The sequence below is a fragment of the Furipterus horrens genome, unplaced genomic scaffold (genome assembly GCF_987537825.1).
Source record: "Furipterus horrens unplaced genomic scaffold, mFurHor1.1.pri manual_scaffold_7, whole genome shotgun sequence".
NCBI lineage: Eukaryota > Metazoa > Chordata > Mammalia > Chiroptera > Furipteridae > Furipterus > Furipterus horrens.
In genome coordinates this window covers 106,733,549-106,758,538 of record NW_028327177.1, presented here as the reverse complement: position 1 = coordinate 106,758,538, position 24,990 = coordinate 106,733,549, and the positions used below count along the sequence as shown (strand labels likewise).

General features: G+C 52.1%; 1 protein-coding gene across 1 annotated transcript in view; it reads right to left on the bottom strand.

Moving 5' to 3' along the window:
• Positions 1 to 3,432: 3,432 nt before the first annotated feature.
• GRIP2 (glutamate receptor interacting protein 2) overlaps positions 3,433 to 24,990 on the bottom strand; it is a 56,421-nt gene continuing 34,863 nt past the window's right edge. The window contains exons 10-24 of the mRNA XM_090284224.1: positions 24,002 to 24,130; positions 23,514 to 23,663; positions 20,760 to 20,946; positions 20,154 to 20,299; positions 19,452 to 19,532; positions 16,993 to 17,059; positions 16,744 to 16,889; positions 15,693 to 15,837; positions 13,563 to 13,702; positions 12,750 to 12,929; positions 11,556 to 11,724; positions 9,808 to 9,913; positions 6,472 to 6,615; positions 5,580 to 5,726; positions 3,433 to 4,612 (exon numbers count right to left, since the gene is read on the bottom strand). Of these exons, the coding sequence (XP_090140350.1) occupies positions 4,454 to 4,612; positions 5,580 to 5,726; positions 6,472 to 6,615; positions 9,808 to 9,913; positions 11,556 to 11,724; positions 12,750 to 12,929; positions 13,563 to 13,702; positions 15,693 to 15,837; positions 16,744 to 16,889; positions 16,993 to 17,059; positions 19,452 to 19,532; positions 20,154 to 20,299; positions 20,760 to 20,946; positions 23,514 to 23,663; positions 24,002 to 24,130 (2,096 nt within the window). The 3' untranslated portion in view covers positions 3,433 to 4,453. The remainder of the gene's footprint in view (positions 4,613 to 5,579; positions 5,727 to 6,471; positions 6,616 to 9,807; positions 9,914 to 11,555; positions 11,725 to 12,749; positions 12,930 to 13,562; positions 13,703 to 15,692; positions 15,838 to 16,743; positions 16,890 to 16,992; positions 17,060 to 19,451; positions 19,533 to 20,153; positions 20,300 to 20,759; positions 20,947 to 23,513; positions 23,664 to 24,001; positions 24,131 to 24,990) is intronic.

Here is a 24,990-nt window from a genome sequence, read left to right as displayed (position 1 = left end):
ATCCAAGGCTGGAGACACTGAGGCAGAGACTTCTAGATGGGAGGTGGTTTGTACACGTGCACACGGCAAGCCTGTGAAAGTCGATTTGCACCTGGGTTTGCTCGAGTTGGTCCTACTGGTCCTACTGAGTGAAGCTCACCTGCTACACCCACAGCCCCATGCAGCTGAGAGACCTCACACAGCCTCCTGAGCCTCAGTTTCCCCATCTGGAATAAACCACTCCCCCTTTATGTGTTCAGGGATGATTAGAGGTGATGCTCATGCATCAGGCCCTCACCTGCACTGACTTCCTTCTTTCTCAGCCCAGGGTTATCCTGCTGTAAGGCTAGGGATGGAGCACGAACCTGAGGTCAGTGCCCTTCTCCCCGCTCCCTCCGCCTCCCACCAGGTGCAGTCCCCGAAGCTTGATCCCGTGCTGTCCCATCGGGGCTCTGATTGCCAAGTGCAAGAGTGGGGCCTGGGTTGAGGGTGCTCTTGGAAGGTGGGTAAGTGGCAAGCTGTGGAAGTATGCACATTGGGACCTCAGGGGAGGACATCCTAAGGGTCAGTGGTTGGCACAGATGTCCTCAGCCTTGGGGATTGTAAGCCCAACACACTGATCTAGGTGGGGAAACAGGCCAGGAGAGGGTTGATGTTTGGGGCAGCCTTTCCCGCCTACTGGCCAGATCACCCTTTATGATGCAGGGTTGGGGGAGCCTGCTGGGTCTTTTCCTCAACTTCCCAGACCAAAGGAATCTCTCAGTGTTTCATTATTTATAGACAATGTTAGAATAACACCTCTCTCTTTTTTTCTGGCTATCTCCCTTTCTGTTGGCCTCTGCCCACCTCCCTCCCCCACTCCCTGAATGTTTTGGCCACAAGGCTTGTGTTCAAATCCTGGCCTCATCCCTATTACCCATGTGACCTTGGACAAGTTACTTAACCTCTCTGTGCCCCATACTCTCACCTATAATGTTGAAATGGTGATGGAGCCACTTCTGAAAGCTGTTGGGAGAATCCAAGGAGTTCTCGAAAAGCTCTTAGAACAGTGCCTGGTGTGCCGGCAGGCTGTAGGAACAGTGCTACCTCTCTCTCTCTGTCTCTCTGTCTCTCTGTCTCTCTGTCTCTCTCTCTCTCTCTCTCTCTCTCTCTCTGTCTCTCTGTCTCTCTCTCTCTCGGAAGACCAGCAGTATCCTGTGCAACACTATAGCCTCCAATTGTCTCAGCTCATCCACATAAATGCCATCGGGTGGTCCAGTCCCTGCTTACACCCCTCCTGAGATGGGGAGCTCACTCCCTCTGGCATAGCTGATTGGAAGAAGCTCTTCGTCTGTCCTCACAGAGCTGTGGCCCCACAGTGAGACCCAGCCCTGCCCCTTGGCTCATCCTACCCAGGACACCCCCAGGCTGCCCTCCTGGCCCCTTCCCTACCCAGGCAGCAGACCTGCCACTCACCTGCCTCAGTGGCTTCCCACTGCACAGAGAATAAAATCCATAGCCCTCACCCAAGCCTGTACAGTCGGGCTCTGTGTACTTCAGTCTGGTCTCTAACCCCATGGCGTTCCGTGCCTTCTTTCTTTTCCTTGAACTCATCAAGCTCATTCCCAGTTCAGGGCCTTTGCACTTGCCATGCTTTCTGCCTGGGACATGCTTCCTCCATGTCTCCACAGGGCTGACTCTTGTCCTTCAGGTCTTGGCACAAAAGTTGCCTCTTCAGCAAAGCCCTTCCTGACCCCCTGAACTAGAGGTCCTCCGCCCCAGTCACTAACCCCATTACTGTTTTTGTGGTTTTCATTGCTCTGTATTCCTCTTGGAAGAATTCTTTATGATTTTTTTCACTTGTCAATGGTCTGTCTTTCACTAGAATATAAGTTCCATGCAGACAGGACCTCATCTATCTTGTCCCTGATGTTTTCCCAGGGGCTAGAATGAAGCGTAGTGCACAGCAAACATTTTGAATAGATGAATTAATGGGTTAATCAACAGCAGGTGAGATGTCACAAGACCCGAACAGAAGCTGACTCTTGCTAGCTTATGATTAAAAAAAATAGTAAACACCCTTCTCTAGGTACATTTAAATAATTTTATTAAAAAATCCAAATCATCCCCACAGCCTCCCACCCCCAACTCCCAAGTCATTGCAGCCCCTGGTGGGACAGACATATTTACATGGGGCCCAGACAGGCCCCAAATGGCCTTTGCAGTGCAGCCCCTTGGCTTGTAGTGCTTCCCTAAGAAACCCCATGTAGAAAAATACAAGGAATATGCTCTCATCTCAGCCAGAGAAAAATACAGCTTTTGGGGGTGGAAGGGGCATGTTGCACAGTCTGTACCCAAAATGCATAGGCAGGCAGGACGCTCACCAGGGACAGGTGTCAGGAAACGTCAAGTCTGGAATGAACGATCCCATGAGAAGCCAGAAGAAATATTGCATATGAGGAGGCCGGCCACAGTGAGGAGGTCCACCTGCCAGGCCTCCAGGCCTCGTTGCATACATGGGTGGGGAAGGGGCCTCAGCTGGGGGAGGGAAGGGAGCACTGGTCAGAGTTAGGATGCATCTTTCCTCACCTGCAGTCCAGTGCAGCTTTCCCAAGCCAAGAGGCCCTGGGAGTATGCTCTGTCAAATGACAGAGGCCCAGAGAAGCTGGGCCACTTTCCTAAGGTCACACAGCTAAGGCTGTGAGTGGCCATGTCTCTGCTGTAAACCCCTCGCCCCAACCAATCTGAGGGTTCTTGGCTTTTGCTTGGTGCCCCTGTAATTGGTGGACAGTGCCCTTTCACCGGGGCATGGACATTCACACTGGAAATCAAGACAGCAGAGGCACTGGGCAGTCCTGCCAGGGCATGGAGGGCTCTCCAGGGAGGGTGGGAGGGGCATGGAACAGGGAAGGGAAGGGCTGAGGAGAGGGGAGGCAGGCCCTTCGGTTGCCAAGTGGGCCACAGTGGACAGGGAGGCTCCTACCTGCTCAGATACTGCTCACCCCTTGATTGTCCAGAGGGTGCATCAGACTCAGAGGGGTCATACAGTAACCGAGCAGACTCAGGGAAAATGACAGGCCTCTTGACTCCCCATCTGGTTGATTGAGTGGAAGAACATTTTCAGGGGACAGGGGTGGAGGTGGGTGCAGGTGGGAGTGGGTACCCCGTTTTCCTGAGACCCTCATTAAGAGTTGGGTGGGGAAGAGCAAAGCCCCAGACCAGGCTGCGTCCTGCCTGCCCACCTCCATCCCGGGGACCACACTCCGGGCCATCAGGGGGAGGCCCCATGCTCTTCTTAAAATCTAAAGGGTTTCTGGTCTGTGGAAAATGAGAAAAACGATTTTAAAAGATGCCAGTGCTTCCAGATTTCAAGTGGGAAGAAACATCCTTGAATGACCAACTTGGACACTGTCACCACTGAGTGTGAGAGAGACTGGCCCATCTCTTCAGACTCTCGCTCCTGTTTCTCTCTCCTCTCTGCTTCTCCTTCATTCTCTTGCTCCACTGAGCTGCACATCCTATTTCCATGGCTTCCCGTCTTCACTCAATGGCAGGTGGATGGAGCCCCAATTTTGTCCCCAAATAGCCCCCTCCTCATATAGGGGCCTGGACTCAGAAGGGTGTATGCAGATGGGTCAGTGGCCACGCAGCGGACGAAAGAAGCCGGGGGTGCTGAGAGCCCAAAGCCCGACATGGAGCTGCCCAGTGGGTCCAGGGCTGCAGTCTCTCATCTCAGACACTTCATCAAAGAGACGCCAAAAACAAAACAATCAAGCAACTTTCGTATCAAAAAGCTGGCGCTTCCCAGATTCCAGAGGCTGCAGCTCAGAACCTTCTCAGTGGGGACATCAGAATCAGAGAATCTTGGAACCAGCAAGCCCAAAACGAAAGAATTCTGGAGAAGGAGGTGGGCACCTACCCCAAGCAGCAGACTTCCTGGCGATCAGCTCTTCAGCTGAAATTGCTCCCCAGTCTCCCCCTGAACACCCCCCTGTTGAGAAACTAACCCTCTGAGCACATGTGGATGCATCACTGGGATGCCTCACACCCCACTGGGGTATCCAGCTCCCGCCTGCTCACCTCCTGTGACAGGGAGCTCACTCCTCTGTGGTAGCTCATTCCAGTTCCACAGCTCTGTTGGGAGCAAGTGGTCCCTACACTGAGCTGGGCTTTCCCCACACCAGACACCCTCCTGAGGAAGCCCTGTGGGGACCTGAAGCCACCTCCAGACCCCTCTTCTTCCAGCTGAGCAGCCTGTCTCTATTGGACCGGGTACCTCTGGGCATCTTGAAGACCCGAAGTGGAAAAAGACCTTGATGCCACTCCAGCTGGAGCAGGGACCTCACTGCCTGGCACCCCAGTTCCACTGAACTGGAGAACAGAGCTGGACAGATGGACAGATGGACGGGTGGGTGGCCACGTCTCCAGGCCAGCCACAGGTCTAGGAGCCAAGATCTGCTGGAGTGGTCCCTTGGGTGTCTGGACCACGCCGACCTCAGAGCATCCGGGGGCTGCTGGGGCCTGGCGTTCGTTGGGTCCGGCTGCTCTGTGCCAGTGGGTTGCGGCTGATGACCAGCTCCAGCACGTCACCGGCCTCAGCCAGGAGTGGCACTGCCAGGCAGCAGTCGAAGTCCCGCGTGCGAACATGGTTGACCTGCACGGTGCATAGCCAAGGAACACACGGGCATCAGTGCTGCTGGGCCGAAGGGGTGGGAATTGAGGGATTTCCTAAATGTGGGCCCTGCCCCCACCAGGGCCCTGCCCCCACCAAGGCATGGGGTAAATCTAGAACACCCACTTAGAAGTCATTCTTCATTTAACTATTTCAATCCTTCTGGTGGGTTTAATTAAAGAGCAAGTCCTAGGACGTGCCAGCACATCCTTCACACACCCTGACACCTGCTTTTCTCCCTTTTTAATGTGAAAGAGCATACATGCACTTAGCCTCCTGCCTAGAATTTTGTGACCATCCCTTATTTCGATTTTATTTGTATTTTATATTGGCGTTCTATTTCAAGAAAACAGTGCTGGGTTTTCACTCCTAATTGAGTAGAAAAATTTCCTTTTAAAATATATCTAAATTGAAAAAACATCATCAATTTAGAGAAAATATATATTCCGTCAATTTAGCAATGCCCATAGCTTTCCTTCTGCTCACCTACATTTCCCAGCCTCCCTTGCAGTTGGTGAGGTCACATGACTAATCTGGCCAACAGGCCATGAACGGGAGTGAAGGCAGAAAAAAAAAACAAAACATGCAATTTTCCAGTGTGGTTCCCTCTGCCCTAGAATCTGAGGTGATGACAAGAGGGTGGAGCCTCCATCAGCCCAATGGAGCGCGGCTCACAGCAGTCCATGGTGGATGTGTGGTGTAAGCAATAAATGTTTGTGTGAGTTAAACCACTGAGATTGAGGGGCTATTAGTTACTGCAACACAACTAAGCCTAACCTGACTAATACAACAGGTGTCATCATTCGTTTTTCACAGATGGAGAATCCGGGGCTCAGAGAGGAGAGGTGACTGGCCCAAGGCCACTCAGCCAGGGTAGCAGTGGGGGTCTCTCCCCACCCTGGGGCTAGGAGAGACCACCCTACCTGAGGTGCCCCTGTCACAGCATTACCTGGAGGACCCTGTCGAAGGGCTGGAGGCCCCCATGCTGGGCGGGCCCATCAGGACGCACAGTGTGGACATAAACACCCTTCTCCAGGAGGCCATCTGAGACGCTAAAACCAAAGTCATTCCTCATGGGGTCCTTGTGCAGGGTCACCTGGGAGCAGAGGAGGAGGAGGGCCCTCAAGTGCTGAGCTTTGTCCCCAGCTTCCCACAGCAGCCAGGATCCCATGGTCCGGCCTTCCGCGTCTCAGCACCCAGCCTCAGCCGCCTCGCCCAGCTGCGCTCCCCACACTTTACTGCCTGCGCCCACATGGTTCCCTCCGGGTCTGCACCTCAGCAGACCCATCCCAGTTCACAGCACTCAGTCGCAGCAGGGCCTGAGGAAGGTGCTCCTTTTCAGGTCTTTTCATCTTCCCAGGAGAAGGTCTCAGTGGGGTGCCTGTGTGCTTTCACCCCCCCCCCAACACCTGTTCATCACCCCCTTATCAAAGAGCTGGCTTCAGGCTCAGAGGTTTCTGAGTGAGAGGTTTGGGTGAGAGGTTTTTTTTTTCTCCTCTGGGTTTTTTACTATGTAGTAAACTATAGGTGGCAAAAATGCTGGCTTTTTATTTAAGGTAGTAATAAATATATACACATAATATAGCAAAGCCTTTATATTTTATACATAAATCATATATATACACACATGCACACAATAACTTAAGTTGGGAAAAAGTGAGTCTACTTAAAAAAAATTAATACCAGCCCAGTGTGTACCACAGGGGTGTGTGTGATGGAAGTTTGGGGAAACCAATACAAAATCCCCCTTTCCTGATGGCAGAGAACAAGAGCCAGAGAGGGGCAGGCCCAATGGCACAGGACACTCTCCCAGGCCTCCTGCGTCCAGCCCTAGCACCCACCTTGTGCATCTCCAAGGGTGTTGGCGGCAGCGGCTCCCGCATCTCTTCAGGGGAAGCTGGTCCCTCCCGGCCCCTCCGCCAGGGCCGGTGGCCAGGCCTGCCCTCGAGGGCCACGCTTTGCACAGTGCCTGTCATGATGGATGCCTGTGAGGACACAACCCTGCACTCAGATGCTCACTCTGCTCTCAGTCAGCCTCTTTGGACACCTACTATGCGCCAGCCTTTCAGGTCACGGTGGTGGGGAGCACAGGTGCAGTGCTGCCCTCCTGGGTCCCTCAGGATCAATCCATCCCAGTAGCGATCAGAATAATCACCACTGGCCCTGAATGAGCACTCACTGTGCTGGACTCAGTCTTACGCACTTTCTATATAGAACTCATTTTATTCTGTTCAATATTACGAGACCAGCAAATACCTTTTTTTTTCCCATTTTACAGATGAGGAAACAGAGGCTGAGAGAAAGTAAGATTTAAACCCAGAGTCTGGCTCCAAAGTCAGGGGTCTTAACCACTCTGCTACCTTGCTAATCGCAAAAACAAGATAAAATCGCACATGACAGTAAAAGTCACAGAGGAGAGGCCAGGCACATGGAAGGCAAGAGCCTGGGACAATGAATCCAGTCCAGGGTGAGGGGTCAGGGAAGTTTCCTGAGCTGAAATCTAAAAGATGAGCTAGAAGTGGGGTGGGGAGGAGAGAGAACCTGGCAGGCAGAGGAACAGCATGTGCAAAGCTCCTGCGATGGGGAATCTGGAAGAAGGCTGGGTGGGGAGAATGGAATGAGGCCGGGAGCTGACGGCTTTCGTCCTGCACATCCTGTGGACTGTGCTGTGAGAGATATTAACTGTATCCTGGGAGCAATGGGACACTCGGAAGAATTTATGCAGGGGGTGGGGGGACAGGGCCAGATTTGTGGATTTAGTAGCATCGTCCAGCTGCTGGATGGAGACTGGACTACAGAGGTGGGCGTGGAAGCCAGAAGGGACACCTGTTAGGGACCATGCAGTTCCCAGCAAAAGATGACTGGTCTGAATTGTGACCGGGGATTGTGACCGTGGGGAAGGACAGAAAGGAGCAGAGTTAGGACATGTGTCAGAGGTGGAGTGAGGGCATGCTCAGAGAGGGCCAGGAGAACCTTCAATGCTGTGCTCAGAGCTGCGAGCCACGGGTGGCCCTGAGGGAAACTTACTCGCATTCAGACTGGGAAATCCATAGATGGGAGTAGGGGGTGCTTTGGGGGTTGGTGGGATGGGAGAATGTACTTCCTAAACGTGATATTATACAATTTCCTAGGCACAGAGGTATCTCCCCAGCCTAGAAACTTCTGTCCTCCTGCCCATCACATCATCTGACCTCCCACTATCTCACACGGGGGCTGCGAGTTTCCATCTTTTAGAGATCCCCCAAGGGAAGGTGGACTATGACAACAATTAACTTGGGGTCAAGGGTTGGGTTGGGGTGGGGAGGAAGAGAGGAGAATGGGAGAGGACATTGAACAAAGAGGCACAGAGGAACCTTTCTCAACTCTTACACCTGGTCTTCACCTGCCTGAAGAGCCAGAGTCCAGAAGGAAAGACCAGAGGCCCAGAATCTTGGGGTCACAGAATCATTAAAAAATAAAATCAAGGTGTCATAGACTCCTGGACCAGGGTATCGTAGAATTGTGGAATTACAACTGTAATGGTAGAATTGTAGAATCCTAGAACTTTCAATTAAGATGCAGACTGAGCTGATACCGAATCTTGTGGTAAATTAAAATTTAAAAAATAAGCACTTTCAGCCCTGACTGGGTAGCTCAGTTGGTTAGATCATCATCCTGATACACCAAGGTTGTGGGTTTGATCCCTGGCCAGGGCACATATAAGAAGCAACTAATAATGCATAAATAAGTGGAACCAAAAAAAAAAAAGGGTGTTTCTCTCTCTCTAAAATCCATAATAAAAATAAACACTTTCGAAGCAAGAAGGAAACACTTAGAGACAGGCATGAGCAGGAGTAGAACCATTTGGCCTGTGGAACTAGACATGCATGTTAGGAGCTGGGGTACCCATTGAGGGAAAAGCAGAGAGTGAGTGGACTGCCCTCCCCTGCTGGATGGGGACCAGAACTGCCTGCTGGCTAGCACGGGTTCAGAAAGGAACCGCCAGGACTGGTGGAGGCTGGCAAAACCGTTTGTGAGAAACCAGGAACCTTCACCCGACCACTATGTTAGCGTGGGGCCAGACTCTGACTCCCATCAACAGTGTAAAAGAAACATGGAGCTGGGACGTTAATGTGAAAAACTGGTCTGGAACTGATGAAGATCAAAAGCCCCAGCAAGGACCTGTGAGACTCTATCTCAGAGATGCTTCAACAACACCCTGCCTTCAGGAGCCATCACTGCTGTACGGAAGCACAGCAATGCAATACAAAGTCCCCCTGCTCACAGACACAGTAGACAAAGAAATACGCACCCAAGAAACTAGAAAAAAAGGCATCTAAAGAAATTTAAAAATAAGTCTGCTTCAAACGTGCAGAAAAGTAAGAAAATGAGACATTAAGAAAAAGACTGAAGAGTTGAAAAATAATGAGAAATTATAGAAATAAAAGATGTAGAAGTTAAAATACACTATTTAGGAAATGGATTAGTAGACTAAATACAGCCAAGGAGAGGATGAATGGACTGGAAGACGAAGGAAAGCAGCTAGAACGCAAGTACAGGGAACGTGTGCGAGCAGAGCAGGAATTTTAACAGTTGCTCTCAGAGCACGAAGGAGCTTCAGAAGCGACCCCGTCGGATCTTCCCTAGTTTCTCTTGAGCTGCCTGTTCCAGTGTGGGCAACGCTACCTCGCACAAAGCTGCATTCACCTCTCAGCTCCTCTGGCTCCTCATCTCCTGTGTTGTAAATGACATTGACATCCACACCCTTCCATGGGGCATGCCCACAACCATATCCACATATGGCACATGCATACACAAGCACCAAAACTGCCCCTGGGCATCCAAATGTGCACACTCACACACATGTGATCTGAAAAGACACTCAGCATTTGTGCATGCATGAGCATGCTCACATGCATGCATGCATTCATGGTCCCAGTACACACATGATGCAGACATGCTCACATGTGCACATGCCTCAATGTGCCATCCAAAGTGCTCTCAGTCACACTTGCACACATGTCCATGCACAGTCTGCACATGTGTGAAGACACCTTTACACAGCGGGTACTGTGTGAGTGCAAACCTACATGTTACAAGTGAGCACAATCCCATCAGCATGCTTGCCTTCCATGGCACACACCAGTGTGCCCAGATGCAGGTGCCCCTACACAGGCCTGCAGGGCAGGTGGCCCTACCTCCAGTTCCCTCAGCAGCTCTGACTGACCACACGACTCCAGGTCTTCAAGGGCTTCCCCAAACACACGCCAGAAGCCCTCCTTGTGGGCAGGGCCGGGGGCCGGGCTGTAACGTAGGAACCAGAGAGCGTCAACTCCTGATGGGCAGGAGGGTGGGCAGGCTGGGGCCTGAGGAGTCTTCTAAATGGCCATCAGCGTTGGGCTCGCGGGGCCAGAGAGTGGGCTGGCGGGCGAGTAGGCGGGCAGGTGGGCATCCTCGGTGGCAGTGCTGGGGCCCCGGGGCAGTGGCAGGTGACACGAATGGGGGGAGACGCAGTTAGGGGCGACCAAGACTGCCGGTGGTCAGTTAGAACAGAAGCAGATGAGACGGGGTGGAGAGCAGTGACACAGGACACCTGGGAAGAGAGACGGACGGATAGACAGACAGACAGACAAAGAGGAGATCCATGGTGTAGCCCCAGAGGGCAATTTCTGGAACCCACCCAGACACATGGCATCAGAGGACAGGGACAGGGACAGAGCTGGAGCCAGCAAGGACACAGATGGATGAAGAGGATGGAGGATCTGTGCTGGGGGAGGGGTTGAGACCACTCTGTAACTTCCAGCGCAGGTTGTATGAGCCCATTATCTGCTCTACGATCGACTCATCAGAAGGGTAACAAGTCATATTTTCACATTTCAGAGTTCATAAAGCCATCTGCCATCTACCAAGCCCTGGCTGTTTATAAACTATGCTATGGTTTGCAAAGTGCTTTCCCTCTTCCAAAGGCTTGCTGGCTTTTCTCCAGGGAGCCTGAGACAATGATGCGATACAGTTGCCTCCTTCCCTTCCCATTTTAAAGATGAGAAGACTGAGACTGAAGGACATTGTCTCTATTTAAGTCAGATGTACAAACAATTGGTCTATGGAGGTAAATAAGGGGTGGCCCTTGTTCTCAGGGAGCTGAGGATTTAATTACAAAGTGTGTATAGGCACCTGTTGCGTGCCAGGCACTGAGCTGGGGTGCCATGTAGAAGAGCCAGGTCATTAACCAGGTAGATACAAGGTAGCCAGTGCCACAAGCAGGCTCAACCGAGCAGCTGAGGGTACCAGCAGAGGGAGGAGGGACTGTCATCTGCCTGAGAAAGCCAGGGAAGCATTCCTGAGGCAGGGGAACTTGAGCTGGGTTTTGAAGGATGAGTAGGCGTTGGCCAGGAGAGGAGAGGGAAGGTGTTCTGGGCAGAAGGAACTGCTTGAGCCCAAGCCCAGACATGGGAAGAGGTCGGCAAGGGCAGGACGAGGAACAGCATCCCTCCATGGGACCAGCTCTCGGCAGGAGCCTTCTCAGTCAGGGGAGAGACTGAGCCTTCAAAGCTAACATTACAAAACCACCAGATCCACAGCCCAGGGCTGGAGCCCATGGCCCAGAGGGCCCTCGCAGAAGGCCATCAGGCCATCTGGACTAAGGCAGGGGGCCTGGGTTCAAGGTCTGAGTCCGCTGCTGCTCTGCTGGGAACAGGAGACTGCCCGACTCGGGAAGGGCAGACCAGGCTGCTTCCCGCCTCCCACCTTTGCCGCAGCTGTGCCCTCCACCCAGGTGCTTTTCCACTGTCTCTCCCTGGCTGAGATAGTCTGCTTGGTGGTTTCTCTCCCCTCCCAGGAAGGGCTCCTCCCTGGGGGCCAAACAAGACTCTTCCATTGCCTCCACTGCTCTGGTTCAGGAGCTGGCTACCCTCCCCATCCAAGCCACGGCATTCCCACCACAGACCTCGTTGGTGGCTCCCAATCCTCCTCTTCCTCGCATAAGTGCTTGTCAGCAGGGGCTGGGGTGTAGCCTGTCCTCTGGGGCTTGGTGGGTGGGGGACTGCTTCTCCGCCGGCTGGGCTGCCACTCCTGGGGGTTTGTACTCCGGGCTGCCGTCTGTGGAGTGTAGGAACCTGGCAGGTGGAGACGGGGGATGTCTGCATCCTCTCTGCGCCCTTAGCCTGCCCTCCTTCCACATCCATTTCTAGCAGTGCTGGATGACCCTGAATAGGTCTTTGCCCTCTCTGGGCCAGCATGACCACCCAGAGTGCCCTGGGGGCTCCTGCCATCCAAGTCCCTACCCGAGAATCCCCTGGAAATCCTGGTCATCTGGCAGAAGAGTTAATGCCTGGGGTTCCAGGAACATGTCCCAGCTCCAGTGGGTTTGGCTGGGCTGATCCCCTGCCTGAGAGAGAGGTTCAATATATTGACCCTCCTTCTCTCCCCACCTTTGAGAGCTCTGAAAATTGCCCAGGGCTGAGCTGAGAGATGCTGACCAAGTGCTCAAGTTGAGGAAGCTCAGACCCAGAGAGTGAGGACCAGGGCTAGGAGCCGCCCAAGGTCACCTAGAGGCCTCACTCCACTAGTTCCCTGAGCTGTGCCTTTGGGAGTCCCTGTGGCTCTGGGTCATAGAGGCCAGAAAGCCAGCCACTGGACTCAAATGCCCCCTGCCCATCTTGAGGCCACATATGGGTCTCAACATACATGGAGAGGGGAATTTGTGTCCTAGGAGGGCACCCTGCAGGTTTCCACCCCAAGCTGGATTTTGTAGGATGGGGTGGGAGGGGGCCTTCTGCTTTCCCATATTCAGTGGGATGCAATGAACATTGACTGAGCACCTACTGTGTGCTGGGCATCCATCAGGCTAGAGGGAGAGAGACAGAAGAAGGAAGATAAGCGTGGTCTCTAACCTCACGGGAGGTAGGGTGCTGTGGATGTTAGTCAAAGACATGTGAAGGCCTGTGGTCTCTACTCTGGGGAGTGAGGGCCCCTGAGAATGGCTAATGGGGCCCAATCAGGTCTGTCTTCCGGGAAAGTGCCAAAAGGAGGGAGCTAGGAGAAAAGGAGTATAATAAGGAGGACTAGGTAGAGGAAAGAGCTCCACAAAGGCCTGGCAGTGGGGGAGACCCAGAGAGAGCATGTTGCTCTGAGTTGTTACCTGGGCCCCCAAAGCCACTCTCTGTGGCCGAGCTGTCCCAAGACTCCACGGCGCTGTCCACACTGGGCACAGCAGGAGAGAACCGGGCTGCCAGCAGTCCTCCTTTGAGCGCCTCTGGCGGGTCCTCATCCACATCGCTGGGCTCGCTGAAGCTGCCTGACTTGTGGGGTGGGAGCGGGCCTAAGAGGAAAAAGGGGTCATCACTGCCACTGCTCTCTGACCTTGGAGATACAGAGATGTTTAGCAAGCCTCAGTTTCCCCATGTGAGTCATGTTGGAGAATTCACAGGTGCTGAGCCCCCCACGCCTGCTGCTGGCAGTCTGACATGTGGGAGGTGCCACATGCATAGACAAACCCATTTCACAGACAGGAACACCGAGGCTTGGGGAAGCTGAACAACATGCTCATGGTTGCATGGTGAGCAACACTGGAGCCCAGATTAGAAGGAAGACCCCATAGCTCAGGTTCCTTCCACTGTACATGGCAGCCTCCCTACAAAGCCACATGGGACAAGTTCAGGGGAAGCTGAGGAATGTACAAGTTATGACCACAAGGTGCAAAAAGCAGCCTGATGAAGCAGAAGGTGATAGAGAAGAGGGCTCAGAGCCAGACTCTGCCCCACACAGCTGTGTGACCTTGGGCCCATCAATCCCCACTGAGTCTTGTCTCTTCAGCTGCTTCAGGTACCCTCCCACCTCCACAGCAGTGAGTAAAGATTCTGTAAGATGGGGCACACAAGCCTGGCACGGGGGCACAGAGAGATCTCCTTTCCTAAATGGGCTGGATGGCCCTAGTGTGCAAGGTGAGGCTCACGGTCTAGTTGCTTCTTGATCTTCAGTGTGACAGTCTCACCAGCCACCTGCAGGAGGTGGATGGCCTCACTCAGGGGCCGACCCTTGAGGCTAACGTTGTTGATGGCCAAGATACGGTCCCCAACGTGGATAGCGCCAGTCCTGGGGAGGAGGCACAGGGCAGAGGATGGGTGTTAGACACTCAGAGCTTCCCAGTGGGGGTCTGCCCTTGGGAAACCAGGAACCCCAAAGCACAAGCCTGGCTGGCCTCAGCTAAACCCAGCTGCCAAAAAAAAAAAGCAAGTGTGATCTTGAGTTGCATTAATAGAAGTATAAAGTCTACAATCTGGGAGGGGATTATCCTGCCTAACTCTAAAGTTAGGGTCTGGAACCAGTGTCAACCATGAGTTTTGAGCATGGTTTGAATCCTACAAACTAACTGCCAAATTCTAACTACATGATCTTGGGCTAGTTGCTTAACTTCCCTCTGTTCCTTCATCTGTAAAATGGGGGTGATAATACTTATTTTATCAAATTATTATTGAAGGGTGGATGAGTGGAATGGATTCATGTTTCCATCCAGCAGAAATACATGGGTAGCTGTTCCCTCTCCCTGGGCCTCAGGTTCCCCACCCAGAGAGTGAGCATCATTCCCAGGGCCCAGTGATTTCCTACGGAGACACTCTTATAATGACCTGAGGAACTCTTTAAGAAATGCAGATGCCTGGCCCCACCCCTGAACAATTAAATCTATGGGACTGGGGTTAGGGAAGGTGATTCTGAGGAGCAGCCAGGACTTGAGGGTAGGAACAGAAGTTGCTGAGAATTCACTTGACCCAGGTGGGGGAGAAAGAGGCAGAGGATTGGGGTGCTGGGGTCCTGAAATCTAAACGTAGATGTTGTCCTCAGGTGGGAGCTCACAGAGGGTCCAGCCCCTTATCTCCTTATCTCCAGCTTTGCCCAGCAAGCTCCCAGGGGACTGGGAGAGTGAGTGCATCAGGGAATGACAGATTAAGGGAGGGAGATCAGAGATGTGCTACCAAACCATACACACCAGATTCTGAAGATAAAGTATTTTTAAAAAGGATATAAAAATACTTCGTTAATTTTTATGTTGATTACATGTTGGAATACTTGACTTATTTTGCTTCGTTTTACTTTTCTAATGTAGCTACTAGAAAGTTTATAAATAAATGGGTGCCTCATATTATATTGCAGTTAAATGGCCAAGCTAGATCAGCCCGACAAAGGCAGGGGGAAAGCGTTACATCCCCCTACGCCGCTGTGCACACAGTAGGTACCCGGTACATGTGGGAGCAAAGACATTTGAGGAAAGAACGGTCCACACTGGCCTCTGCAGTCTGACATATGTCCAGCAGGAGGCGCTCGAGGAGAGGGACACCGACAGGGAGCTGTCTGGAGAAGCCGCAGCCCCAGACCCCCACTGATCCTCCTACCACATCCTGCCACCCCGTGGCTCCTGTTGCACGGTGTCCTTCTCCAGGGACCTATCCTGACCCTCCAGCCTGGTCAGGCTCCCCCTTCACAGCCAGCTCCTCTCAGTGCTGGGGGTAAACTGCACAGCTAAGGGGAGAATGCTCCCTCTCACCCACACTGGGGTGGGACCCAAATCCACTTGCTCCCCAAACCAACCAGAGAACCTGGGACACTCCCCCTTCTCATAATTTCCTACACTGAGAGACTTTGGGGGACACTTTCCAAGGGAAAGGACAGTAGGGGCCAGGCCCCCAGTGTGCCAGGTAAAGCCCCAGACTGTGCCAGGATCCAGGTGCTAGGACCCAAGTACAGGACACAGCCCCTGTACTATGAAGGCACAGCAGGCGCTCAAAAAAGGCTCACAGTGCAGATTTTCTGTAAAGGGTAGACCACCTCCCCCCGCCATCTCCACCTGGCAGGGAGGGAACAGAGGGATTAGCGTACATTTATCCAGCACTGATTTGGAGCTGGGAGGTCTGCAGGACACTGGTACACCTCTGCAGAAATGAGACTCAGAGAGGGAAGAGACGGGCCTGATGTCCCCAGAGCATAGATGTTGGAACAAAGGTCAGAATCCAGTTAATCCCAAAGCCCAGCTTCTGCTCCAGGAGGGTCCCTGGCCCACCCTGTGTGTCCCTACAGAGCGCTGGCTCACCTCTCAGCCAGACCACGCTTGGTGAGGCCTGAGATGACAATGGGGTCAAAAGGCTCCTCTGTGCCCGAGATGGTGATGCCCAGGGGGCCCCCGTAGCGTTTCAGCTCCACTGTGTAGCTGATGGCACCTGTGGTCTCCTGCTCATCTGCAAGGGTGACACCCATCAGGGCAGGGACCAGACGGCCAGGGCCCAGGAGCTGGGAACTCCCGGCCCCCTGAAACCTTGGTGCACTTTCTTACTCATACTCATCCATTCACTCATCCATTAATTCACACATTCACTGGTGCTGTGACATCAGATGGTGCAACCTGGGGACCCTGAGGCCATCTTCTGCCTTCAGAATTTTTTTTTTCCACCCAAACACCATTTAGAAAAAGAAAAGAACCACGGAACAAACATTTTAAAGTGTAGATTTCACACATCACACAAAATAACAATAATGATGGTAGTAATACTAATCATGATAAGAAACCAGATTTCCAACTTATCTTTAAATTAAAAAAAAGGAAGAAAAAGAAATAGGTCCACAGGTGACTGTCTTTCCCAGGGTAGGAGGTGGTGACTGCCCCTCTGAATAAGGGGCACAGTCCAGTGGCCACAGTCCTCACCCCTCCCTTTTGCCTCCCGAGCTGTATCATTTTTCTACCTTCTGTCAGTTCATTCACTTATATCACCTGTCTGACCTCAGGTGTGTCTCAGTTTGTAGCATTTGCTTAGTCACACACCCACCCACACAGTGGTGCACCCTGTTCTTCATTCACACCCCATCCACTCCTCTGTTCACAGCTGCTCCCTGTGGGTCTCCTCTGCTAGGCTTCCTGCAGAGCACAGGGATCTAAGCGTTGACTCAAACCCCTCACAAGGGTCTTGGATGATGCCGGATTCCAGGGACAGCAAGAGGTCTGTGGTGCTGCCCCTCCCTGCATCTGTCCATTCAAGGAGTCTCCACCACCATCCCTCCATGTCCAGAGGGAGCCCTGAATTACAAGCAGGGAACTCGCTGCTCCAGAGGGTAGACCTCAAGAGGTGGCAGGGAGGGGTGGGCCATACCAGAGTTGTCCTCATCCTTCCGGATCTTCAGCTTCACCAGGTCCTCACATTGCCGCAGGATCTGCACAGCGTCCTCCATGGCACAGTTGTCCAGGCGGATGTTGTCGATGGCCAGCAGTTTGTCACCTGGCTCGAGGGTGCCGGTCCTGCATGAGCAGGGGTGGGGGGCATGATGGAGCCTGGCACATGCCAGTGCCCTGCCCACCCCCACTGCCTACTCACCCTCCCCGGGCCCAGGGCCACCCCTACCTGTGTGCCACACTGCCTTTCTTGATGTCAGAGATGGTCAGGGGCTCCCCTCGCTTCCTGCTGGCCGCTGGAGGAAGAGAGGCCATGTCTCTGACCTTTGATGGTTTCAGTCTCAGGCAGGGTGACCCAGGATTGGGGCATGGACTCAGAGCCACAAGCCCTGCTCCCACTGATGCCTGGTTGGGTGGCTGTGAGCAAATCGGCTCACCTCTCTGTGCCTCAGTTCCCCCTCTGCAAGATGGGGATGATGCCACAGACCTCATAGGGATGTTGTGAGATTAAACTAGATAATGCAGGCTCCTGGCACACAGCAGGTGCTCAATCCACATCAGCCACTTTTTCCTCTTGCCCATCCCCCAGCCATCTGTGAGCTCCTTGAGGGTCTATGTCTGGCTATTGTCTGTGTCCTCAGCACCTGGCACAGGGCTGGGACCCAGACCTGGGTGATTCTGACACAGTGGAGTCCGTCCTTCCTTCTTTGGCTGCAGGTGGTGTTGGTTGCTGATTGCTCAGAGCAGAATCCCATTCTGGGAACCATCTCTGGTCAAGGGAGCAGCCTCACCCAAGGTAACGCCCCTCCTGGGGGCAGCCTACATCCATTGACTGGTCCATGAGCTGATGCAAAGTCCTGGCTCCCAGCCTTGGCTCAGGACAACTTCCAAAGCCTCCCAGTGGACAGCTCTTCAAGGGGATTGGCTGAGCCTCTGTCGCTACTGCATTGCAGCCCAGCTTCTCCCTGTGCCCAGCCCTGTGTTCCTCGTTGCTCACAGGGATTGAGCTCAGGAGGTCTCCACGGTAAACCCGCTGCATGTAACTCTTTGTCTAAGAAGCTGTTTCTGGGGAATATGACCTAAGGCAAATGTGTGTTGCATCAGTGGCTAAATTTTCTTGAAAAAAGGATCCATTTGGGCTAATGGGTTTTCCCATTAGTGGCCAGGTGGTAGGATCCCCTTCTAGCCATTTTGGTATCTTTGCAGAGGAGACAAAAGTGCCCCTTCCAATCAAGTCTACTGAGAAAATGTAAGGAAGTTGTATGTTTACCTTGAATGGTCACCCTTGTGTCATATGCCACCCGTGCAACTGCACCTGGTGGCCCTGCCCAGAGGTTCCTGGGCTGGAAGCAGGTTCTCCCTCCGAAATTGCTTAAACTCTCTCTTCCATGGACTGCAGAGCCTGGGGCAGGAAGGCACTGTAGCAGTTGCCCTTCCATCAAGCCCTGGTGGGGGCTGAGGACTACTCCACACAGGGACCGCAGCACTGGTCATCGGCCCTCAGAGTCAGTCCTTGGGGAGTGTGTCCCAGCACCCCTTGTCTGGACTGGGGTTGGCCACCCATGTATGTGGCTGCCCTGGCCAAGGGGGACACCTGCTAGGAGGCCACCTCAGCAGGGCATGGGGGGTAGCGATGCTGTGGCCAGGTGAGTGGGGTCTCCACTCCCTTCACCCCAACTTCTTTCTCTTCAGGATCCCCAGGCTATACCCAGGCTGAGCCAGACTCTTGACTCCCATGTCCTAATCAGCCTCATTCTCTGTACTTATTAATTCATCCTATAATTGTTCATTCATTCATTCAATAAAAATGCACTGAGTCCCTACTATGTGCCAGGAAGGAAAATAGCAGTGAACAAAACCGACAAAGATCCCTGCCCTCCTGGAGCTACCAATCTAACAGGCATCAGAGATAACCAATAAAATTTAAAAGCAATTTGTCAGGTGAAAAAGCGTGCTGTGGAGAAAAAGAAAGAAGGGCAGAGGCTACGCAGAGAGCAGAGCAGTTTTAAATCAGCTGGTGGAGAAGGCCTTGCCGACATGACCTGTGAGCAAAGACCTGAAGGGTGTGGGGAAGTGGGCAGAGGGAACAGCCAGTGCAAAGGCCCCAGGCCGGAAGGAACACAGCCTGTTGGGGGAACCGCCAGGAGGCCAGCAGGCAATGTCGGAGGTCATGGAGACCAGATCACAAAGGACGTCCTGAGCCCTGAGCTTTCGCTCGGAGTGAGGTGGGAGCCCTGGGAGGGTTCTGCACAGTCTTATGCTTATGTGGCCCACCCTCCATCTTTCATTCTGCCGTCCTCACTTTCATTCCTTTGACAAATGTGAATTTAAGCACTTACTGTGCCTCAGGCCTTTTCTGGGCACTGGGCACACAGAGATAGACAGAAAACCAAACCCAGCTTACAAGTTTGGTGCCTTGCAAGCCACTTCACCCCACTGGGAGACCAAAGGGCCTGCAGACTCCCATGGTGCAGGACAGGAACCCAAGGCTTTAAGAAGTTCCAGTCTTGCCTGAACACAGACCTGGGCAGCGCAGGCCGCAGGGAACCCACACCAGCCAGTCCTCCCCTCGGAGCCTTTCCCCTGGGCCACGGGGTGTGTTCTTTCTTTCAGAAGGTGGACTCGTTCTGCACCCCGAGGCAGACAGGGATCGTATGGAGGGGACAGCATGACTGGGAGGGGACTCACAGCTGATGGTGATGCCCAGCTCCACACCGCGCCTCTTAGGCAGCTTTACGTGGAAGGTGCCGCTACTCGGGATGACAGATTCTGGGTGCAAACAGACGTGGATCCGTGTGAGACCCAGCCCCACAATTCTGGTCCAGTAGGGAGGGAACCCAAAAAACGTCACTGTCCCAACCCCATCCTCCTTCTACACCTGACAGATGAGAAAACCGAGCTGAAAAATTGGTCCAAGACCACCAATCCACCCGGTCAGAGTAGCATCCAGGACTGGAACCCAGACCTCATGACTGCCAGCTAGGGATTCCCCATACCCAAACCCAACCCAATCTGGATCCAGTGATGATTTCCTGAGCACCTATTATGTGCCAGGCCTTAGATGGGTGTTTCCACGTGTTTTCTCTCATCAACCCAAGCAACATCCCCTGTAGTGAAAGGATTCTATTCACTGTTTTACAGTTGGGGAAGCTGTCCTGTCCAAGGTCACAGAATGTCCCAATCACAGGACCAGAATTCTAGCCCAAATTCAGAGGCAAAATCCCTCATGAACCCTGACACTGTGTGTGGAATTCGTCCTCCCTGGCCAGTCCCTTCCTTCCTAAGGTTAGTGCTCAGGCATGTGCCTTTGCGCCAGGCAAGAGCAGGAGAGAGAGAGGAGGGAGCACAGGGTTCTGAAGCCTGAGGAGGAGGTGAGGGGCACTCACTCACCTGCCACATCAAACTCAATCTCCAGCACGACCTTGTGGGCCAGCGCAGCATCCCGCAGCAGCTGGTTGGCTTCCTCTAGGGTCCCATCCTCAGTGGCGATGCCATTGATGGACAGGACACGGTCCCCCACCTGCAGCACCCCACACCTGAACCCCAGGCAGCCCAGCAGAGAGAAGAAGCCCCATCACTGTCACAACTCCATTGGGAGACAGGAACACCTGACTCAGCCCTGCCTGGTACGAGCTAGAGACCCTCAGGCAACTTACCATGTGACTCTGGCTAAGGGGGTCACCTTGGTGGGCCTCAATTTTTCTGTCTGTTCAATGGAACTGATGCTGTGCCTTGTAAGATGTTTCTATAGAGGACTCTGACCTCAAACAGCCAAGGCTTCAAGTCCTGGGTTACTCGTGATCTGTGTGACTCTGGGCAAGTGAATCAGCTTCTCTGAGCCTTGGTTTCCTCATCTATAAATGGGGCTGGTGATGGAGTTGATGTGATGGCTATGTGAGGTAACTTGTAAAGCCAGGCTTGGTGTGTGACTCAACTTCCCAGGCTGTCCATGAGTTTCCACTGAAGAGGGGCCAGCCCAGCAGGGAGGAGACTCACCTCTCTGCAGGGCTGTCAGGCTCAATGAAGCGCACCAGGGGTGGGGAGGACAGGGTCTCGGTGGCAAAGATGCCGCCCTGGAGCTGGAGGCCGAAGCCGCTGAGAGGGTCACCGCAGAGCACAACCTCCGTGATCTCCGTGTGCACGATCTGCCCACCTGGCCCCACTGTGCTGGAGGCCAGAGACACTGTGGGGCAGTGGACATGACACTTAGTGGAGCTGTCCCAGCCAGGCCTTCCTGTGGGGACCAACTCACCCCCAGGCCCAGGGACCTAGAGGGAGTGAGGGTTTTGATGCGACCTCATGCCAGCCAGTTATGGCTCATTCTGAGCCTCGGTTTCCTCATCTGTATGATGGAGTTGTGATTCCCACAACTTAGTCCTATGGGAAGGACTAAGGAAGACAGCTCCTGGGGTGGTCATGTTGGAAAACAGCCATCCTGAGGGTCAGTGATATTATGTCATGTGTTATGTTAGGTTAGCTATGCTATAATGCTATTATATAGTACAGTATGTGTTATGTTATTTTTGTAACAGTTTTTTTGGAATACAATTCATCTACCACAGTATTCACCAACTTAAAGTATACGATTCAATGCTTTTTAGTATATTCATCAAGTTGTGCAACCATTACCACCGTCAAGTTTAGAATGTTTTCATTGCCTCAAAAAGAAACCCTGTTCCTCTTAGGTACAGCCCCAAATCCTCCCATCTCTCCCAGCCCTTAGCAACCACTAACCTCTTTTCTTCTTTATAGTTTTACCTATTCTGGACATTTCATATCAATGGAATCATATAACACGTGATCTTTTGTGACTGGCTTCTTTTTGCCTAGCATAATGTTTTCAAGGTTCATCCATATTGTATAGTAGCATATATGAAAATTTTATTCCTTTTTAAGGCTAAATAGCCCATTGTATAAATATACCACATTTGTTCATCCAGTTATCTGTACATGGACATCTGGGTTATTTCCACCTTTTGGCTAAAATGAATAATATGCTATGAATATTCATGTATAAGTTTTTGTGTGGACAGGACATATGTCTTCACTTCTCTTGGACAAATGTCTAGATGTAGAGTTGCTGGGGCACATGATAACTTTATATATAACTACTACTTGATATATCACTTAATAGATATTGTCTTATATTTCATATATAAAATATATTTGTGTTATTAATGTGGATATTGGAAAGGGAGTAAGAAGTGCAAATTGGCAGTTACAGAATACTCACAGGGATGTAAAGCACAGCATAGGGTACATAGTCAGTCATATTGTAATTATTGTGTGTGGTGTCAGACTTATTACAGGGATCACTGTGTAAAGTATATGATTGTCCAACCACTATGCTGTACACCTGAAACTAATATAAAATAATATTAAGTGTCAATTGTAACTGAAAAAAGTTTTGGAATTTAAAATATGGATTATTAAATATAATTTATTAATAAACTTTATTTTTATTTCATTATATTACTAATTATATTATACTGGTATGTCTGTAGACACTATTTTGTTATATTTCATAGTAAACATTGCAATATGTATAATATAGTATGTTGTTGGGTATACTGTGTTATTATATTTATCTTTATTATTTTTTTACTCTCATATACCTAATGATAACAATGGTGCCTGGTACATACACAGGTGTTCAAAAATGTCACTTAACTAATTGTTATCATCAATAATAACAATGATAATTTTATTAGTCACCTATTCTAGGAAGCAGATAGGTGAGGGGTCCCAAAAGCCCCCAGCTTCCACATGCTCCTACCTATACAGCCCCGAATCTTTTCACCCACACCCCCCCCAGCTTTGCTGGCTGACAAAGCTGGTTGGTAAAGGTGTGTTTTATTTCTCAGTTGACTTTGAAATCTGTTTCTCTTTCACCCTGGCTGCTGGAAAGCTCATAACCATCTTTAGCTCCTTTCAGGTGCCAGGTGATTTGTACTCCTCTTTTCCCTCACCTGCTTCAATTCCAAATGGCCCAGTTTGACCCTCATCCTTCCTTGGAGCCTCTGCAACTCACATGGTGGGAGGCTGGCATACTTTCTACATCAACAAAGGAAAAACTCTCCCCAGGAAAGATTTAAAAATTCTGGGCATTCTGTAACTTTTGCTACTCCACTTGACTCCTGCATTTTCATTCACTACTATTTGCCATTACATTTATTCACTCTTTACAATATTAAAATACCTTCATAAATAAAGACAAAAGTCTCTAATCAAAAGGAAAGTAGAAATATATATATATATATATATATATATATATATATATATATATATATCCCATAAAAATTATTACAGTCTGGATGGCTAGTCTCAGGCCTTGTGTCTCTGTCTTAGGGAAAAAATTTTAAATGTCAAGAGAGGTGATAAAGACACAGTTATACCACACACTTGGGTAGATCAGAAAGGACTGAATGAAAAGAAAAATGAAACGGAGTTACTCTGAGACCTTCGTGCAAGTCTGAAAAGGCGTCCTGTCCTCAAGAAGACATTTTGCCACCACCTACTGGGAATTTTCCATCATAAACATAGAAGACTAAAATGTGAAAAGTAACTCAGATGTGTCCTCGTGCAGCGCACAACCTGCCTGACCATCCATGCTGTACCACTCATGCTGTTTAATGACTCCTGCCCCCCCCCCCCCCACACACCTGAGGCCCTGCCCCAAATAGCCCTGCCCTTTGGCAAATCTCTCAGGCATACAGGCAGCCCAGGGGGAGGAAAGGGGGCATGGCTTACATGAACTCTTGTGTTCCCTTCTTCGCTGCCTCCTCCGCCCTGCTGTGGTCCGGGGGCTCATGGGCTGGGACCCACGGGGAAGGGTGCTGGGGTTGGTGCAGGAAAACGTGTGGTTCATGATCGGCGAGGAAAATGGAGTCGAGGATACGGCTGGGGAGATGAGAGCACAGGCCTGTGAACCCCAGCAGCCCCCCCCCTCACTGCACAGTAGGTGCCAGGAAGCCACCCAGCCTCAGGGAGACTGAGGGATGCTTTCTGCCATTCCCCTTAACCACTTGCTGTGTGATCTCAGGCAAGGTTCTCCTCCTCTGGGCCTCAAAGACTGCAGGGATCTCACAAATTTGGTGAAACCCAGCTGCCAGGACAGGAGCCTCCCCCCCCCCATCCCTAATGAGCTAGGTGACGCTGGGTAGGCCCCCCGATATTGCTGAGTCTAGGTTTCCTCCCCTGTGAAACATGCACAGCCCACAGTGGAGTGGTCATGTTACATCGGCTCTGATCTTGGCCGGCTGGTGTGGCCCAGGTGGGTGCCCTGTAGTGGCTGGGCCGGGGGCTGTGGCAGGAGGGCACGCAGGAGGGGTCCCAGCGATGTGGTTGCTCACTTCTCTGCACCTTCACTGTGACCAGCAGAGAAAGAGGAGAGAGGTGCGGACGTCAGGGGCTGAGCAAATCTGAGCTCACCGTACCCTCCCCCGACCCCAGGCTGCACTCCCATCTACAGCTGCAGCGAGGAAAACAGGACCTCTAGATGATCCTGAGCTCCCCTGAGCCAAGAGAGGCCGTCAGGATTCTGCTCCTGCATCCCAGAAGTCCAGTGCCCATGAAGTGCCTGTCAGGCACTGTGCTCAGGGCTCAGCCATGTGGCAGCAGGGACAGGAGAGGAAAAGTGGGCCCAGCCAAGGCCCACAGTGGGATGTGGTAGAGAAAGCTTTGAACCAGGCCGACTGGCCCCGGAGCCTAAGAGCTAGCTGGTCTGTCGGCTTTGAGGAGTGCAGCTGATAGGTGGCATCTGGCCACAGTACCTCTGGAACCTACCTCAGGGCCATAGCCCGGGCAGCCTCGGCCAGGGGCTGAGCCCTGGGGTCCCGGGGCCTGGCCGCTTCTGCCCCATGCTGGGCTCTCAGGGCTCCTGTTGGGTTGGCTGATTCTTGCTCAGACCTGCATCCTTCCCCTTCAACCTTTCACAGGCCTTCCCCGCAGGGAATTCTTCATACTTATAGTCCACCTAAGCATCTGCATCCCAGGTGACTGCAGAGATCCTGCCTCCCCACTTGATCATCCACACTGGCTGCCCTGGAGCACTTCCTCCCAGACTGCCCCGTGTCCTGTTCTGGCCCTTCCTTCTGCCTCAGGGCTTTGAGCGGTCCAGCCCGGTATGACAGTATGACGTATCCTTGGGAGGAGAGGTGAGGACCCAAGTGCCTCCACACTCATCCAGGGCCTGGCTGACTCTGCAGCCCGCTGCTAGGTCCCTTGG